The 18,628-nt window shown below is 39.2% G+C and overlaps 1 protein-coding gene across 8 annotated transcripts in view; it reads right to left on the bottom strand.

The window, feature by feature from the left end:
- The window catches only part of KAT6B (lysine acetyltransferase 6B), a 110,154-nt gene that overhangs the window by 17,555 nt on the left and 73,971 nt on the right, over positions 1–18,628 (bottom strand). For all 8 annotated transcript variants that reach the window (XM_048310555.1, XM_048310554.1, XM_048310553.1 and 5 more), the window contains one exon: positions 14,136–14,229. In XM_048310555.1, the coding sequence (XP_048166512.1) occupies positions 14,136–14,229 (94 nt within the window). The remainder of the gene's footprint in view (positions 1–14,135; positions 14,230–18,628) is intronic.

Raw genomic sequence — 18,628 nt, 5'->3', positions numbered from 1 at the left:
GATCCTTTGCTCTTCACAGCAAACCTCTTGGAGGACACCACTTAGCAGTTCTTTCAACAAGATAAAATTCTGGACCTTAGCCTCATAGTTGTCTTCCTAATTTCTCTCAGGATCTGAAACCCTACTATCTTCCAGCCACTACAGCCTGGGCTGCCAAATGCAAAGCATTTGCCCTAGCAGGTCCTTCCAAAATCTGTCTCTAAATACTGTCCCAAGTAGCCTGCTGTCCTTGCAGAGCAGTTTCAAATAGTCCTTGGGAAAAAAGCCCTTTCACTAGCACATATCACCTAGCTGCTTGGAAGGTTCATTCTCTTCCCTTTTCTTGATCAGGCTGTGTATAACAAATGCCCACTACAGTATTAATGGCTGCTTCCCTGTCCTCTGATTCTGCAACATACCGGCTTGACAGGCCTATGACCCATTCCACAGCAGAGAACCATGCTTCCAAGTAATTCCTCTGGGTAGAGCACAACCTCCTCTCCTTGGCTTCCCTGCCTGTCCCTGAAGAGACTGGGATACATCTATTGCAGCAGTCCAGTCTTATGAGCTACCCCCTGCATGTCTGTAACCCCCATGAGGTTATAGCTCAAGAACAAAGTACAGTCTTCTAATTCCTCCTTTTTCTCTACAGGACATGAGAAATTGGAATAATGGGATCTCAAATGCAACACAAGAGGGCCCCCTTTCCCTGCCCACTCCAATCACATTATCTCTTAAAAATCCCATTCTCCAAGCCCAAGACCAGGATGGCTATTTATTCCCCTAGAAGAGCTGTCTAAATTAATTTCTGATGTGCCAGTGTGGTCATTCCAACTGATGCCTGTGACACAGCACCCTTTTACTTGTGTCAACTCCTAACAGCTCTCTGACCCTCAGGACAACTGAGTCTGGGCCAACTGTTCCATTAATTGTGAGGTTTTTGCATGTGTCTGTCATTGGTGCTATCCACCTGTTTGTTACAAAGTTCAATCACCTTCTGAACTCAGGATCCATCAATATGCTCCCTCCTTCTATGCTACACTCCAAAAAGCTCAAAATTAATTAGGAAACAAATCTGTTGTATTTCTCCTTAACCACTATCACATGCTTTAATTGCAGTATCTTGTTCCACTTTTTGCTATTTAGTCTAAATATTGCTCACTACAAGAAACTAATAGCAATATTCTATTGTATTTTACAGTGTACTGAGTTTACAGCAAGGGTCATTACATTTGCATCTTTTTCTATTCTTACAAAAAAGTGAAAGAACACTTAAACCAAGTATGGATCTCTCTGTGAAGTGTTAAGATAGACAATTATAAGAAACTTCACCAAGAAGTCAGCATATACTCCTATTAGGAAGGATTCATCTTGGGGAGCACTTCTACAAATTTGTATCCAGACAAAGGTTGGGAAGTGTTCAAGATGTCTGTGCTTTTATATTAATATTCTAGATGCATTTCAGCACATTTAAAACACTGTTTTTCTATCAGATAGTATTATATCTTGCACAAATATGTCCTCTAAACAAATTAGAGCAACAATACCTGTAATTAAGAGTTTGGATCACATTGGTTATTAATATCATCATGTTGTTAAGCAGTCAGCAATCAAGTCCATTGATCTAGTCTATCTGCCAGTGAAGTCAGACCAAAAACATCACCACTTGCAAGAGCTGCTGGAGGGCAACAAAGGGGTAGGAACAATGTACTAATGTCATGCAAATGGAGTCAAATAGAAGCAGGTTTGTTCAGATCAGAGAAAGAAATTTTAGTCTACTGATATTTCCACAATTTTAGACTAATGTAGACTTCACCGCAGAAGTCTTTTAAGAACTACATCTACACTAATCTGCAAAATGAGAAAGTAACACCATATAACTAAGTAACACTAACATTCTGGACTTCAGTCTGATTTATAAGGATAACAGCTTTTTGCTATGCACTGTGTAACTTAAACCTGTCAATCTCAGGTTCATATGTAAGTACGCACATCACAATCACACATACCAACATTTACATACAATTCCACACATAGCACCACTGAAGTAACTCTTCTACAGAAAACATAATCAAGGTACTTGTGAAAGACTTCCAGATACACACTTGAACGATGCCAAAACAGATGAAAACCATGAGCAGACAGGAGAGTCACAGCAAAATTCAACTACTGCTGGGAGCTGGAAACAGCTTAAAAATCTACTTCTCAGAGACCCCTACTCCCAAATCAGAGCTTTGTGGAAGGTCCTGTGCAATAGCTTCTGCTCAGAATAGAACTGTTACATAATTAGCACTATTCAACTCCTATTTATATTTTGTTAATATTTGTGTCAGAAGAAAACACATTCATGAGAATCTATCCAGAACAAAAGAAACAACCAGTGAGCCGTTACCCTCGTTATGTTCTGAGTTCTCCATCTCCTTAAAGGCCATTCCTCACAAATTAATTACCAGACTCAGGCAGATGGAATCAAGCACTTTTCCATTAAAGTTTGTTTTGTTTGAAACAAAACCAAGTAAAATAAATTCTTTAATATGGAAGGGAAGAACTCGTGAGTTTTCATGCAATGTTCTGTATCAAGCCAAAGATCTGAAAGAACAGCAAGTACTAGCAACTGTTTTAATAATACACCAGTATCTAAACTGAAGATTACTTCAAACCTTCCTTCCATTTCAAGCTATCCTAAGAGACATTTGTTTTGTTTTGTACAAAACATCACATCCTTTGTTTTGATATTATATGAACAAGTTGTGAAGACACAGGTCCAAAAGGGTAGTCAGAAATATCACACCAGCTGAGTTTTCAGACAGGACAGCTCAATATAGATAAGGTCAGCTCAACATTGCAAGTTCAGAGGTATGACCATGAGTGGAAGGCAGAAATACATAAGGTGAAAAGTGTGAGCTTATTAAGACTTAAAATTCCTAAAACTGTAATTCACGTTACCATTTTTTTCCATAACTATTCTGGGTGCCTCTGAACTGTTCTTATCTATGTCAATGGGAAGAAGGTCAAAGATAGAGGACCTTAAATAGGTGTTGGTACCCTCTTTGAAAGCACTTTTGAAACAGCTTCAAAGGACCCCAATCCCAAGATCCACACAAACACTATTAAAAAAAAAAAAAAAAGGACTAGCTGTAACTTGAGATGCTCAGATCAGTGAACAACCTGCTACATTCTCTTTTCTTTGTCAGAGTAAAGAAAAGCTTTCTTCATGATGAACAGAGTAAGCCAAAGATTCTCATTATTGTTACAAGAAATAATGCCAGCTCTCATTCCTCTCCACATCCTCAAGTAAACCTAACACAGGAGGCCCAAAACCTTTAGTTCCTCTACAGAAAGCTTCACAGAAGAGGTTAGGGCTAAACAAATGCCCTTCATGAAGGAAAGGAAAGGTAAAGATGACTGCATTACAGTTGGACCTACAAAAGGCACCCTTTGAGTGAATTAATTTGCTAACACTTATTTTACCTGTGCCAGTTGCCAGCAAACCCCTTGAGTGGAGGTTCTGTGTATGAAGTGGACTACTTATAAGCAGAGTGAAAGCATAAGCAAGAGAAAGAGAACTGAAGTACCCTTAAAAGCAAGACTTGTATGTGCAAAGGGCACCAATCTTGAATACCAATTGGATGAATAAATTTGTCAGTAGGTTAAGTAGTTTAGAAGATCATTAACAACACTATATTGTTCTTGATTTTATGAGCAATAATTTAAGTTATTTAAATTTACATTTTAAAAACTATTCAATAAATGACACTGAGCAGAAATTGTTTATACAATTGTAACTATTGAATGAATTCCCTTTAGGAACTGCCTTTACCTTCCCATGTTTAATGCTGACAGCACATGAATACTGGGTTGAAAATGTATCTCATGTGCTCATTAGACAATACTACCTGCTCGCCTTCTTACAGGATCTATGTACCTCTACAGCAACCAACTGACAAGACAGGAAGGTGGACCTAGGAGTCTATGCCTAATATAACAAGTACACTGAATATGCTGAGAATCTTTACATGGCACTGGGGCCAACCAGCACAGACAGATGGCATCCATAGCATTAAGCTCTGACACTCAGCTGGAGTGTTAACCTGGCTGTTAACATAATTCTCCCAGACTCATGGCTCAGGAAGATTGTTATCACACTTGGAAAGTGACAGATGCCCTAGACCAAAACTGTATCAGGGATGGTTTTAACAGTTTTAGAGTAGATAAAGTTCCAGAGCCCAAGAGCTTTTCCTATCATTATTTTATTCATACCTACAAACGATAGCCTAGTAGTACTAAACAACGTGAACAAAAGTGAAACAGGGAGTTAAATACTGAGAAGCCAAAAGACACATCTAAGAAATCACTGCAAGTACTGTGTTTGCTCAGGTCAGTGGTCATGACACACATACTTCGTAAGATACAACAAAAGACACAAGCTGCATTTGTCTGAAGGGAGCAGCAAAATGTCACTGCTGTTCATTTGCTCTGCTAAAACATTCTGTATAACAGGGAATTAACCAAGTAAGATTTAGAAGAAAAAAGAAAACACAACAGATGATGAAGGTTATTATTAAATTTGATGGTAATACCTGGTCAGTCAACATATACAGAAACTGCGTAAGAAAGTGTGTGCATCAAACACAAATGTATCTATTACAGCACACTTCAAAAAGCTGAGTCCAAGACACAGCAATCTGCTAAATATCTACTGTGACTCAAACCAGCAGTAAACAAAGCAAAAATAAAATTCTTTAAAAGAAGGTAGAACTGACTGATAAAATACTGGCACTGGAAACAAGACATCTGTTAAGAAGGCCTCAAGGTTCTCTCTGTGCCTTAACAACAGGGTGACAGGCCTTTGCCTTCTCCTGCCTTGTGGTTGGAGCTCTCATTGCTGAAGACCAAAGCAAAAAAGTCATGGAGTACACCTCAGTCTTCTTCATATCCCGTGTAACCAGGTCCCCCATTTCCTTCCAGACAGGGCTCACATTTTCCCTGTTCTTCCTCTTATCACGAATGTACCTATAGATTTTCCTGTTGCACTTAATGACCCCAGCCAGATTTAACTTTATCATGGCTTTGGCTTTCCTAACCTGAGCCCTGCCAACTCAGACAATTTCTGGTTTCCTCCCTTACCTTATCTTCTATAAAAATTTTAATCATTAAAAATGCGTTACTTAATTAAAATCTATTTTCAGCTACCAGTCTTCAACAGATGGCTTTCCACGTTCACTAACGCCCCATAAATACAGCTTTGTCCAACAAATACTTGCTGTCATTCTTACCATGTTTAGCCTTGCCTTTTCACTGTTTTCAATGATATCTGGAATACAGATGCTCTTCAGTTAAAATAGCCTTAGCTTCTGTATCTGAAGTGACATGTCTGCTTTTTTTTGCAATTCTGATAAATGTACAGTGTCTTTAAGCTATATAAAAGTGATGCCAATAAATCCCAAGAGGCTGATTTTCTTGGAATAATCTTAAGTCAACTAAGCTTAATTCAAAATCCATCTTCATTCCCCCCTCATCTAAATCTCAGCTTGACAGAATGTTCTTATTAGTTATTTAGGAGAGGCCAAACTCAAGCCTTGGGGTCAGCAACATAATCAATCATCACGAAAAGAACAGAAAATAAGCAGCAGCAGTCAGGCTCCCTCACAAATTCACAGCCACCACAGACACTTTAAATTCATTCCTAAAGGGAAAAAAAAGAAAAAGAAAAGACAAAGCAGGTAATTCGACCTTTCATTTGGACACAGTGCATCTGTAAACACCACCACAAAACAATGAGAAGACTGACACAGTATTCCGTACTGGGGTACACAAGTCAGTCAGTCAAGAGTAAAACACCCCACAACACAGAACGATTCAACATGGGCCACCACATTTAATAAATGAAACAGGCCTGCTTTACACAGATCCTTAACTCTTTGTAAGTGTAGTTTGAGAATACACCTTTCCAATAAAGCCTATTAAAAAAACCAAACTGCTCCTCTTCACCCTTGGTCTCGCATTTTCACTCTCCGCTGTTTGCCACACACCCAGCAGTAACAAAGCTGTACTTTCAGGATTGGAATGTGAGAATGCTGAAATGCTCTTAGTTGAAATAAATTTTATCTTAAAAAATAACCCCATGGTCCCACTTCATCCTCACCTCAATTCTGTTCACAGACCACAGCAACGCATGACTGTGAACAACTCTCTTAAAAAGTGTGTCTATTCCTAGATTATATTTCTGGTATATTTCAGTATTTGTTAGAGCAAACTGTAAAACATCTTAACACCAGATTTCAGAGAAGAACCATGTAAGAGGCATTTACAAAATGTGCTCATGATTCTGCAGACACCCTAATTTTTTCAAATGCTATTTCTACTTCATTTTTGATTAAAAAAAAACCCTTTTGATTTTCTTAAAGTAGGTTTTCCAAAATATTACATTTTGGCCAACAAATTATTTCTCATAAAGAGATTAAGACTAGCAATGTTATATGAACACATACCACACAAGTAGATCCAACCACTTAAAGCCTCCTGCACCTTAGGCCTGGCTCTAAACTGTAGGCAGGTATCAGACAGTGGGTTCCCAGTACTTCCATAAGAGTACCAGAACTTACAGGCAACACGTGAGCACACTTCCTCTGATCTCTCCTAATACATTTGTTTCATTACATCATCCACCTTTACATTTTTTTGAATTTGTTTTGTTTTCCAGAAGTCAATTCATGAATTATTAAAAGAACACAAGTTTCCTCAGTTCAAGATCTATGTCTTGTTTCCATCTGAATAGTTTTTAATCAGTTACCCCCTCTTTAACATGATACTTTAGGAGAAGTCTGCACAGGTACTTACCACCAAGTAAGGCTACACAAAGCTAATAAACTGCGTGAATTCACCATAATGAAGAAGAAAAACACATTTTCATTACTTCTGCTCTCTTTTGCCCTCACAGCACTTTTCTGTTATTAGTTTGCCATTGTTTCCATTTTCAAGTATGCTTTAAGGAAGAAATAACACCATTTCCGTACTGTAATAGTTTTTGCTCATTTTCCTCATTCCAGCTTCCTACCAAAAAATGAATGCACTTCAATCAAGAAAGTCTGTCACCTTTTCAGAGGCTCTTCCTTTACTGATATACTACTTTTTCAGAGGCCCTGTAAAAGCTGAGGCAGCATTTTAACTCTATTCCACCGCTTATTTCCAACACAGTTTTTTGTATTTTAAAAGTCATTCATCTTCCAAACAGGTTGACATTTTCCCAAATGCTAGTATCTTACCAGCAATATGTTGCCCTAAATGAGAGGCTACATGTTAGTCCATTACTAGTTTTAAGTTTTGCTCATTTAGATTTTTTTGGATGGCTGCACAAACACGGTAACTTCACAAAAAAAATCACTGCTTTTCAGGTTTCCACAAAGGAGTAGCCTAATTTGCTGTTAAAGCAGAAAGCCTAGAAACACTACAGTGAGAACCACAGACAAGTGAGTTATAAAATAGATCGTTTGGCACAGCAACATTTTCAAACCTTCTTGATGCATTAAAGCACCACAAAGCCACTTTGGAAGATGAAACTAGAAGAACAGATCACTGTCCAAACTTCAACTAGCCATGGAATGCTCAACCACGACTCCTTCTGAAGATACTGCAAAAAACCAAGACATAGTAATGCACACAAGTGAGAAAACTAAGCCCAAAATTGTCTAAGAGAAACTGTTACTTTCAATCAAAAATAACCTTTTGTCTGTACCAGAAGACAGAGCTTTTCAAGTACAGGAGCCACAAGGAAGTTGGAAATAACTAGCTGATCCTAGAAGAGTAAATGCTACTTGAACTGAACATATCAAAAAATAAGACTTTTATTTTTGAGCTGCATGCTCCTCTTCAAGCTAACCAGAAACCAAAACTCTTTCCTTTGACAGAATCATTGATTTTGCAGGCTAGACCAGCTCTTTAACAAATTGATGGAAGAACAAAATTGTCTCAAACACCAGAAGAAAATCTCATCCTTTTCGGTCTCCTTAAACCGTGCCTGAAGACTAAACTAGGTTTCATGCAGTGCAGTTTCTTTGGCTTGTTTCAAAAGTATCTCAAAACTGCTGGCCATAAGAAATAAACACACTGTCTCCATTCTCATCAGTACAGGGTTATGCTACCTGTAGACACTTGTGGGACAGAAAACTTCTCTGCCTAAAGCAGTTCTCTGGACTCAATACACAATGCTTACCACTTCTGCATGACTGGGCACTAAGCAGTGAACATCTTCCACATTTCCATAGAGAGATGCAGCTCTTCTGTAACAAGCACAAACTGGAAGGAATTCAAGAATGCACTTTACAAAGCTATGCATCCTCTTTTTGCCTATTCAGTGCCCCATCACCACCCCTCACTCCTCAAGGAAAGTGCATACAGGATCATGTATAACAAATACTTTTGAGGACATCTGTACTTACTCCCCACACACTTTCAGCCCAGCATATTTCACTGATTCAGCTTTTGTGCTCAAAAGCCCCTAACTGGTTACATGTGAACAAGTGATTGTAGGTATTCGAAGTCAAGACGACAGGATTAGAACTGAGAGCAAAGAAACAGGCTTTAGTTCCAGATCTGCAGACAAGTTCTTCAAAGCTGTAAACAGCAAGCAAACACTATTGAGAAGCAATGTAGGCTAATGAATGTTGCCACTAACTGAGCAAAAGAGTGGATCTCTCTTTCTCGGTTACCAATTTAAAAATATCAGTAATGGTACCGACCTCCTTTATCAGTGGCTCTGATACTTGCTCATGGAAAAGCATTTAGAAGGAAAGAAATAATTTTTCATTAACAGCTTTCCCTTACTTGTACAGCAAATTTTTTTTGTTCCTCTCATCCTTTGGAAACTTGCCTTCCCTGGTGCTATACCTTAGCTGTTGCACAAGTGCTGTTACTGCTGTTACTCTGCTGCTTCTGCAAATCAGGACTTGGAAGATTTACTCACCTGTTTGGATGGAACAAGAAACAAAAACAACCACTTGACCAAGAAACAGACACCAGATCTGGGGAAATGAGGACATTTAACAGAGCCGATTTTCCTACATCAGAATAAAAGTCCTCAGGTAATATAAATTCTATTTGTTTCTTCCACTACCAGACTTGAATTGCCTTTCTCTGTTATGGTTTTCTCACAAAAAATCTGAGCTACACATCCTAAAGGAGAATCAGGAGTTAAGTCAAGCTATGGGAAAAAAAAATCCAGCCTTTTCAAACTGCATGCAGTAAGTGATAGGAGAGTTTAAAAAGTCAGCACTGACTTTCCCACACATTCAGACAAATGAACCAAAAAAACTCAAAACCCCACAAAACAAAGAATGTATTTAGCCCAAACAGAATCGCAGCATCCTTAAGATATGTTTCATCTCTTGAGCAAGAATAATAATTTCACAATGAACAGATAACCAAATAAAAACAAGGAATTCTGAAGGGGAGGAAGAAACTGCTACAATCAGTTGGACCAGAAACATCCTCAAGATAAATAACAAAAGGCTATCAAGGACTTTGCTCCTCAGCATTAAGCCCAGTTATTACTGTAATGCAAATGAACTGTCAACATCCTAGCCAGCACAGTTGGAAAGGTTTATCCTAACAGTCACATGCATTTCTTTTCTTCCAACTGCTGGCTAGGCCTCCAGCATGGAATTTGCAATCCAGTACACAGAAATATGGGACTGTGACAAGATGAGCTTTGTGAAAAAGTATGAATCAAAAGATGACTTTAAACTTACAGAAAGCAAATATTAAATACTGCTGTACTTCATTCTAGTAATACTGAACTCCGTGTTAGATATGCCAAATAAAGAAATACTAATATGTTCTGGCACTGCAATCTAATGAACACAAATAGAAAGCATATGAAGATTCCAGGCTTTGCAAGAGCTCAAATCAGGAAAGCAAAGAAAAATGTCTTGTATAGAGAAGCTGCTAAAGTTTATAAAAGGAAAGTGTCTGCACAGAGAGAAGCTACAACACCATAGCTTCAGTGCTTGTACTGTCCAAACCACAGCAGCAATACAGGCTGAACTGACAGAGGACATACAAAGGCTCACCCAAAGGCAAGTACATGTAATCTTTGAGACAGAAATGATAGCTGTGTATCACTGCAAAAGGACTCAAAATGAAACAAACCCAGAATGGGCTCTTACACAAAGCCTGCTCTCTGGTTTATTTCTGGATCAACTTCAGCTGGACTCTACTTGCCCAAAAACTTTATTTACAGCAAATACAAAAGATGGATGCAGGATTCAATTACTCTCCCTCAGGTAAAAACCCTGTAATCACAATTCAGTAAACCCCACGGAATACAAGAACAACAAGGAAATGAAACAAAACAAACAGCCCAAACCCAAAAAGTTTGGCAGGAACTTTCAGTCCTGTAAAAGGCAGGAAGGTATAAATATAATAAGCAAACTAAAACTCTTATTCATTTTCAGGAAATGCTTTTTATGTTAGCTACACTCCAAGTAAAAATCAGGTTCCCTATCCCTATGTGAAAAATCAACCATTATAAAATAGTATTTAATAAAACATACTTAGTGTAAACAAAGTGCAGACTTCATGCAAACCATTTTATCTTCAGTATGACATGCTTCAAGAAAATAAAACAGGTTAAACTGATTGTCATAGAGTGAACTCAGCAAAATGACTCAGTATCAAGTCTTCAATTTTAAAAATCAACAGTTTAACCATTCAATAAAATATTTGTATCTAAACTTTTTTCAATTTCTAAACAGCCCAACAAAGTTCTATCACAGTCAAAATCTCCAACTTCCCTACAAGTAAAAAAAAAAGGTCTTACCAGGCTTTAAAAACAGATTCAGAGCATGTATTTTTGGTTTTAACAACATCATTTCTATTTAAATGATGAATGACATACAGAAAACTAGAAATGAAATTATTGCTGAAGACAATCAGACTAGCAAACTCAGGCATTTTACACCACACCAGCTTCTCACAAGAGTTAATTTCCTCTTTTAAAAAATCTTCTTTCCCATAGGTGAGATTATAGATTCCTGAAGAGACAGACCATATACTGCTGTCTACAGAGTAAGAAATACTGCTATTACCAGTTTGATTAAGAAATACAGGTAAATTTAAACGTAGTTAGGAAAATGTTAAGTTGAAAAAAACAAAAATCAGTGGTCAGAAGACAAACACCTATTTTTCCTTTAGTTAAGTTGAAAAAAACAAAAATCAGTGGTCAGAAGACAAACACCTATTTTTCCTTTAGCAAAATTAAAGAATTTATCTTCGCTGGGTAGTTATAGCATGACCATATAAAACTCATCTGTGAAGATTAAATTAGTTCAGGACAAAAGAATGCATCATAATCTGAACGAACAAATGCATTTCAGCATTTGAGCAGCATTACCAAAAGAAGAATCAAATTTTTACCACAAACTAAATTTTCAGCAGACTGCTGACAAAGCAGAAGTCATGTAGTGGCTTAAAGGCTGTGTTCCTTCCAGCCTATCAAGTGCCTAGATATATACAAAATCATGTGAGCAGTCAACTGCTTGCACACAGTTCTTAAAACCTTCCCTTTTGTGGTTTGTAACTATCATTTTCTGAAAATTACTTGCTCAGTTACGTTTTTATTATTATAGTCTAAAAACTGTTCTGGTTACTGTTATAAAAAAAGACAAGTACCAGTGACTGCTTCACAGATTTCAAAATAGGGCAGTTTACAAGCATTATCCACATAACAAATGAAGACTTAACATTCAGAGCATAAAATTTATCTTGCTATGACTTTATGAGAACATGACAGCCTAGATAATGTCACTGGCAAAGAATGCTTTAAACTATGATAAACTTGGTCTGTTCAAGTTTAGAATAATAACTGGGGGGGGGGGGGGGGAGGAGAAGTGGTGTTTATATCATACCTTCTCAGACCAGCTAGAACAATTTATACTCTGGAGACCACAAGTGAACAGAAGGAGTAAAGCACAAAGAAGATGGCAGTTAGTCACAATATAGAAGGCAGAAACACATAAAATTCCAAGAAAAAGAGTAAACAATTAATTTTGAATGGTTTTCCTGTACAAAGACAGATTTTGGGGTCACTAATTCAGATGAAGCTATGCCCCATTTCATGGCATTCAGCCTCTCTCTTGAAAAAAGATACAAATACAACATAGGAAAACTAGCCTTGAACGTTTTCCCTTCCTTTCTACATCAAGGGTAAAACAGCCACAAGCAGTTCCCTCACTACCTTTCAGGTAGTTTGCACCTTACTCACAGTACAGAGCCAGACTTTCTCAGTCATCTCTTGGTTCTTCGCCCTGTTGGCAAATGAAACAGTCTGATTCCCAGTTGGTTAAGGGAACCTCTGTCCAGAAAACAAAGGGAAAGCACTGTGGAAAAGTACTAAAGGACTCCCTGGGTGCTCATGAAGTGGGCAGTCTGTTAGCCACAGCAGAAGCTAAAGGTGGTCTCTGGTTTATGCCCAGTTTATACAGCTGCAGCCCATACCTGTGATCTGAACACGTCTGCAAAGAGGGAAGGCCTAAGAAGAGCAGCAGGTAAGCTCCAAGCAAGTTATCACATAAAACCTAGTGATTCAAACAACCCCATGTGCTTCCAGATTTTTCCAGAAGGACAAGAAGGCCAGAACACCCTATCAATTTTCCCAGATGAAGCAACACAAGACACAGTAATAGAGCACATATCCAGAGAGACACAGCATACTCATACCCCGACCTTCTGTGGAATCCTTGGGTTTCATGGCTCTGCCATCAGTTTTGTATTTATAACTATTGCAAACTCAACCAGAATAACATTTGTTGAGAGTGCTTTTTTTTTTTTGAGAGAGACATACACCACAGAGTAGCAAACAAAGGAAAAGCCTGGAAGCACTTACCAGTGCCCACTTAAGAGTTCCTCATCTCCTTTTGCAAAAAAAGGATTCTAATCATAAAACAGGGCCAACTTCTACCTAAATAAGCTTAAAGTTCTCTCCACAGATCCAGAAATATGGGGTACGTCTCACAGCCTTGCTAAGAGGTTGCAGAAGGCACACAATGGAACAGCTGCTGTGTTCCACTCCAGTGACAGCTACATTTCAGTGGTGGATTAAGTGGTCCAGAACCATTTTTACCTAACTCACAAGGGTATAGTGAAGGCTGTTTATAAAGCCATACAATGATGGGACATACTAAGTATCTTTATACACTCTAGCACAGTCATGCTGGGTAAAACACCGCAAGACACAGAACTTGAAAACTCAACAGTTACAAATTATTGTCTTTGTCCTGCTGTTATACTGCAATGTATTATTATTTGCATTTTAATGATCTTGCATACACCTTCAGGGCAGGAATCCGATTATCTGAACCATCTCTACTGTCATGTAATTCTACAGTGCTTTATAAAACATAATAGTGAAAAGCAACCACATACAATATACACTAACTCCTTATCATTCTCCCTCTAAATTACAGTAGAAAGCTGGATTCAGTAGTAACGAGGACACTCAACTGAGAAGTTTCCTTAGATGATTTTGTTTGGAGTTCCACTGCACCTTAAAGATTTGGGGAATAACAAATCTATATTTAAACAAGTGTGCCTGAAGCTTTCTAACAGGTCAGACAGCTCAGCAAAATGAAAAAGCAAGTACATGTAAAGCCATGAACACCTACACTCTTTCTGGTAACAATTCTCACTAAGAAAGTGATGAACACAAAAACCAAAATACGTTTCTTCCATGGGGCAATTCTTCAATTAAAGCTTTTTTTTTTTTTTTTTTAGCTAAAAGAAGATACAAGCTAGAAATATTAGAATGGAGAGAATGCCTTGGACTAACACCTTCTTAGTTATAATCACAAATAATTGCCTCCTCTTATACTAATGAGCAAAGCAAAATGGAAAGCAATTTAGACAATTCATTCAGGGTAATAGCTTTGTAAGCTAGTATTACTGCCGAGAGATCCATTCTCAATTTCCTCGAGTACAATAACAGAGCAGCACTAAGTTTTTCACTTCAGGGAGCTTTTCTATTCTATGTAAATATAAACAGAAATCCCATTATCTATTGATAAAAACAACCAAGTGAGTTAAATAAAGTTTCATATGTTACATTTTCATATAACAGTCATCAGCTCCTTGGATCACAAGTGTAAATAAAACATTTCACTTACTGAAATCAATGAGAAACCTTCCAAATCCTTGCCTTTGGTATTGGGGCATGATCATTATGCAGGAGACATTGTACTTCTGCTGGCAAAGCTTTTCCTGTGGGAAGGAGAAACAGATCAAGTATGTCAAAGCACTGCTGAAGTGGGCAACTGCCTGCACCTGCTACTGTCCTTGTAAAATATCCCAATAAGGTGAACAGATGTATGGGTTCAGTACCAAAGTCAAATAATTCCATGTTAATACCTAATTTTAAGAAAGAAGTATCAAACATACCCTTCAGAATATTTTTAAATTAGTTAACCACTTGGCATCTTAAAAATTAAATACATTGTCTGAACAGCATAATAAAGTTTAAATGCTGTAAAGGAGGAAGACAGTAAGAAGAGGGAAATATTTTCATGCTTCACTGACCATTCTCTCAAGGATATAAACGTGGAATACAATAGCCATACACATGGTGAAGTTTTATTTTCTATAATTGCTACACTAAGTGCCTGCAGGTTTTCATCTTTGTCTTCTCTCTGACTATGTGGTCAGAGTGAGGGGAACCCCATATGTGCAGAACTAAGAAGTTATACTTGAAGCATACTAACATTTTCAAAGCTAGATGCTTATAACCTGAACCCAAATCAAGGCAGAAAGCTCAGAAACAAAAGCCTTCAGACAGAATGAAGTCATACAGGCAATGGAGGCAAATATTACACTGATTGTTTAAGACAACAGAAGCTAAGATTAGGAACCTGTTCTAAATATAGAAGTTTATAGGATCTTTCCAATTTATTGATAAGAAGGAAGAGCTTTGTTACCTTTAAAAGATTACACCCCAAAAATCAGCAATAAGCAGTTTTGAGGGACCAAAGCAACCAGAAATATCAAGGTCAGTATAACTGACAAGGAGTTGTGGTAAACACACATACAGTTTAAGACACCAGCTATCATTTCAGCCTCCACACAAAACGACACTAGATCAGTGATGACATGACAGGATCACATGCCAGTACCTTCATTCCCAAATATTCCATCAGATACCCAAGCCATATTTCACAAGGTTTCTTAGTTTCTACAGAATGGTTAAGTATTTTCTCTGTACAGGCTTCCCACACTCTCAAGATTAATGCTAGTAAGAAGTCCACATCCTGGCAACACATTCATAACCAGGTAAGATAAGCCAGAGCATTTCTGCCAGCATAAGCAAACACACACATTCTTTCAAAAAAAAAGGAGGGGGAGATATGGAAAGATGACATGCAATAATTTGAGATGAAGATTTTTCCCTAAGTTTTGGTGGTGATAACATTTGTGATCATCAGATCCCATTGTGATCCACACAGACTGGCCAAAAGCAACAGGAGTAAAGTGGAGGAAGAAAACGTATCCATTGTTTGAGGGATGGTGTGCTAGTGAAATCCTTCACTCTGCCACCTCAGTAAAGGTAGGAAATGGAGATCCATGTGGCAGCAAGGATACAAGGGTTATTGATGTGTTAGAAACCATGGAAGCACCTAGAATGGTCACACAGGAATTAGAGCTGCTCCCCCCAAAAAGGCAGCAGGATTGAATAGCTCAGCTCAGGTGCACCTACACCAATGCACACAGCATGGTCAGCAAACAGGAGTAAATGAAAGCCATCATGCAGCAGGAAAACTATGACACAGTTGCCATCACAGAGCCATGGTGGGATGACCCACACAACTGGAGTGCTGAAATGGATGGCTATAAACCCTTCAGAAGGGATAGGTGAGGAAGAAGAGGCAGTGAGGTAGCTTTGTATGTTAGGTACTGTCTTGACCGTCTGAAACTTAATCACAGTGATGGAGGGGTTGAGTGTTTCTGAGCAAGAATCAGAAGGAAGTGCGACAGGGCAGATATCCTGGTGAGAGCCTGTTATAGACCAACCAACCACGATGAAGAGGCAGATGAATTATTCTACAAGTAGCTGGGGCTAGTCTCATGATCACTAGCCCCTTGTTCTTGAGGGGGACTTCAATTTACCAGATTTCTGCTGGAAATACAGCACAGCAGAGAGGAAGACTACTAGGAAGTTCCTGGAGTGTGTGGAATATAACTTCCTGATACAGCTGGTGAGTGAGCCAAGCAGGGCAGGTACACAACTGGACCTGCTGCTTGTGAACAAAGGACTAGGGGGTGATGTGATGACTGGAGGTTGTCTTGAGCATAGTGATCATGAAATGATAGTTTCTGTTTCTTAAAGAAACAACGAGGGGGGTCAGCAGAACTGCTGTCTTGGACTCCCGGAGGGCAGACTTTGGCCTGTTTAGGATGCTGGTTGAGAAAGTCCCTTAGATGCAGTTCTGCAAGGCAAAGGAGTACACAAAGGCTAGATGTGCTTAAAAAAAGAAATTTTAAAAGATACAGGAGCAGGCCATCCCCATGTGCTTCAAGATGAGCATGCAGGGATGACCAGACTGGTTGAATAGAGAGCTTTGTCTCAAGCTCAGGGAAAATGAGAGTCTATCACCTTTGGAAGAAGACACAGGCAACAGGAGGGCTTCAAGGGTGTCATGAGTTTTTGCAGAGAGAGTATTAGAAGAGCCAGAGCACACCTAGAATGCAAACTGGCCACAACAATACAAGACAATAAAAAATTGTTGTTATTCTAAACCACCTACATAATCGCTGGAGGTGGCAGCAAGGAATTCTCCACTTCCAAGAAGGGGGCATGGTTTCAGGTGGAGGTAAAAGAGGGTGTACAGAGGGTCCACAGACATTTTTGTCCTTTTCCAGAGGAGGGGGTGGCAAGCAGTGCAGCAGAGTGGTGCTGGTTCTGACTGGAGGATTGTCCACCACTTTTTTTTCACTGTCTCAGGCTTGGGGAGAAAAAAATATGGGGGGAGCAGTAGGTCACCTCTGATGCAGTGAGCATATGGCAGGTAATCACCCTCTTTTATATACTGTTATTAGTATTGTTGCTGTTACTGTTCATTTTCTTATCTCATTGCTCTATTACCAGTAAATTGTTATCTCAACCCATAATCTCTGCCTTTTGCCTCTCTCTATCACCAGAGGGGGTGGGGAGAGGGAAGCGGCTGCATGGGGCTTAATTTCCAGCTGGACTTAAACCACAACAATGAGGAAAAGGCTGAGCTACTTCATGGCTTCTTTACCTCAGTCTTTAAGAGCAAGACCAGCTGTACTCAGGGTACTCAGCCCCCTGAACTGGAAGACAGAAACAGGGAGCAGGATGAAGCCCCTGTGATCCACAAGAAAATGCTTAGTGGCTGTCATGCCACTTAAGACATCTACAAGTCCATGGGGCCCAAGGGAAGTGTTGGAAGAGCTCACTGAGCCACTCTATCAATTACCAGCAGTCCTGCTTAACCATAAAGGTCCCAGTTGACTGGAGGTTAGCAACTGTAAAACAAACAAAAAGGGGCAGAGAGAGGATCTGGGAAACTACAGGCCTGTCAGCCTGACCTCTGTGCCAGGGGAAGGTCACAGAGCAGACCATTTTGACTGCCATCACATGGCACATGCAGGACAACCAGGGAATCAGGTCCAGCCAGCTTGGGTTTATGGAAGGCAGGTGCTGCCTGACTAACCTGGCCTCCTTCTATGACAGAGTGACCCACTTAGAGGATGAGAGAAAGGCTATGGATATGTTCTACTTGGGCTTTTCTCTTATGCCCGGTAAGTAGTGACAGGTTGAGAGGAAATGGCCTTGGGTTGCACCAAGAGAGGTTCAGATTGGATGTTAGGAAAAATTTCTTCACTTAGAGGGTTATGAAGCATTGGGACAAGGCTGCTCATGGAAGTGGTAGAATCACCATCCCTGGAAATGTTAAAAAAACTTGTAAATGTGGCACTTGGGAACACGGCTTAGTGGCAATCATGGCAGTGCTGGGGTAACAGTTGGACTCAACAATCTCAAAGGTATTTTCCAACATTAACAATTCTATGATAAGGAACAAAAATCAAGAGACTCACCTTAAGCTGCCACACCTTAGATAAATGGAGAAAATACTTGCCTAAATAAAAGTTGACGTGTTTGTCACGAGAAGTTCTGACTGACCTTAAAGACAGTGTAAATTGTGCCTACATGTCTCACTTTAATTCCAGCAAGGCCAGCCTCTCGGAAGGATGCGGTCAGACATCCAAGAGATTACTGTATCATATCCAGGTACTCTGACAGGACTTTTGCGCTTCTTCTAACTACTATTTTCCCACAAATCACTTATTCAAGAAAGAAATATATAGTCAGTAGGAGGTAGCAATACTAGGATCAGGAGCTAGCGAATTTCTGAGTAACGGTACCTATCCATCACACCCCTTAGGGACAAATTATAGACAATAATGGAAGCTTTTCCTGTTGCAAGCACATCTAACTATACTTCACCATTTTTCTTGGTCGTCTTTGTCAAGACAGTCTACTTAAGTATTATTTTTGTCAATAGTAGCCATCTATTACTTGAAAATCAGCTACAACTGAGAGACATCCACTCTAAACAAGGCAGCCACCATGAAGTCAGGCAATGCA

The sequence above is a fragment of the Corvus hawaiiensis genome, chromosome 8 (genome assembly GCF_020740725.1).
Source record: "Corvus hawaiiensis isolate bCorHaw1 chromosome 8, bCorHaw1.pri.cur, whole genome shotgun sequence".
Lineage (NCBI taxonomy): Eukaryota > Metazoa > Chordata > Aves > Passeriformes > Corvidae > Corvus > Corvus hawaiiensis.
Note: the sequence above shows the minus strand (reverse complement) of the source record. Positions and strands in the feature narration are given on the sequence as shown.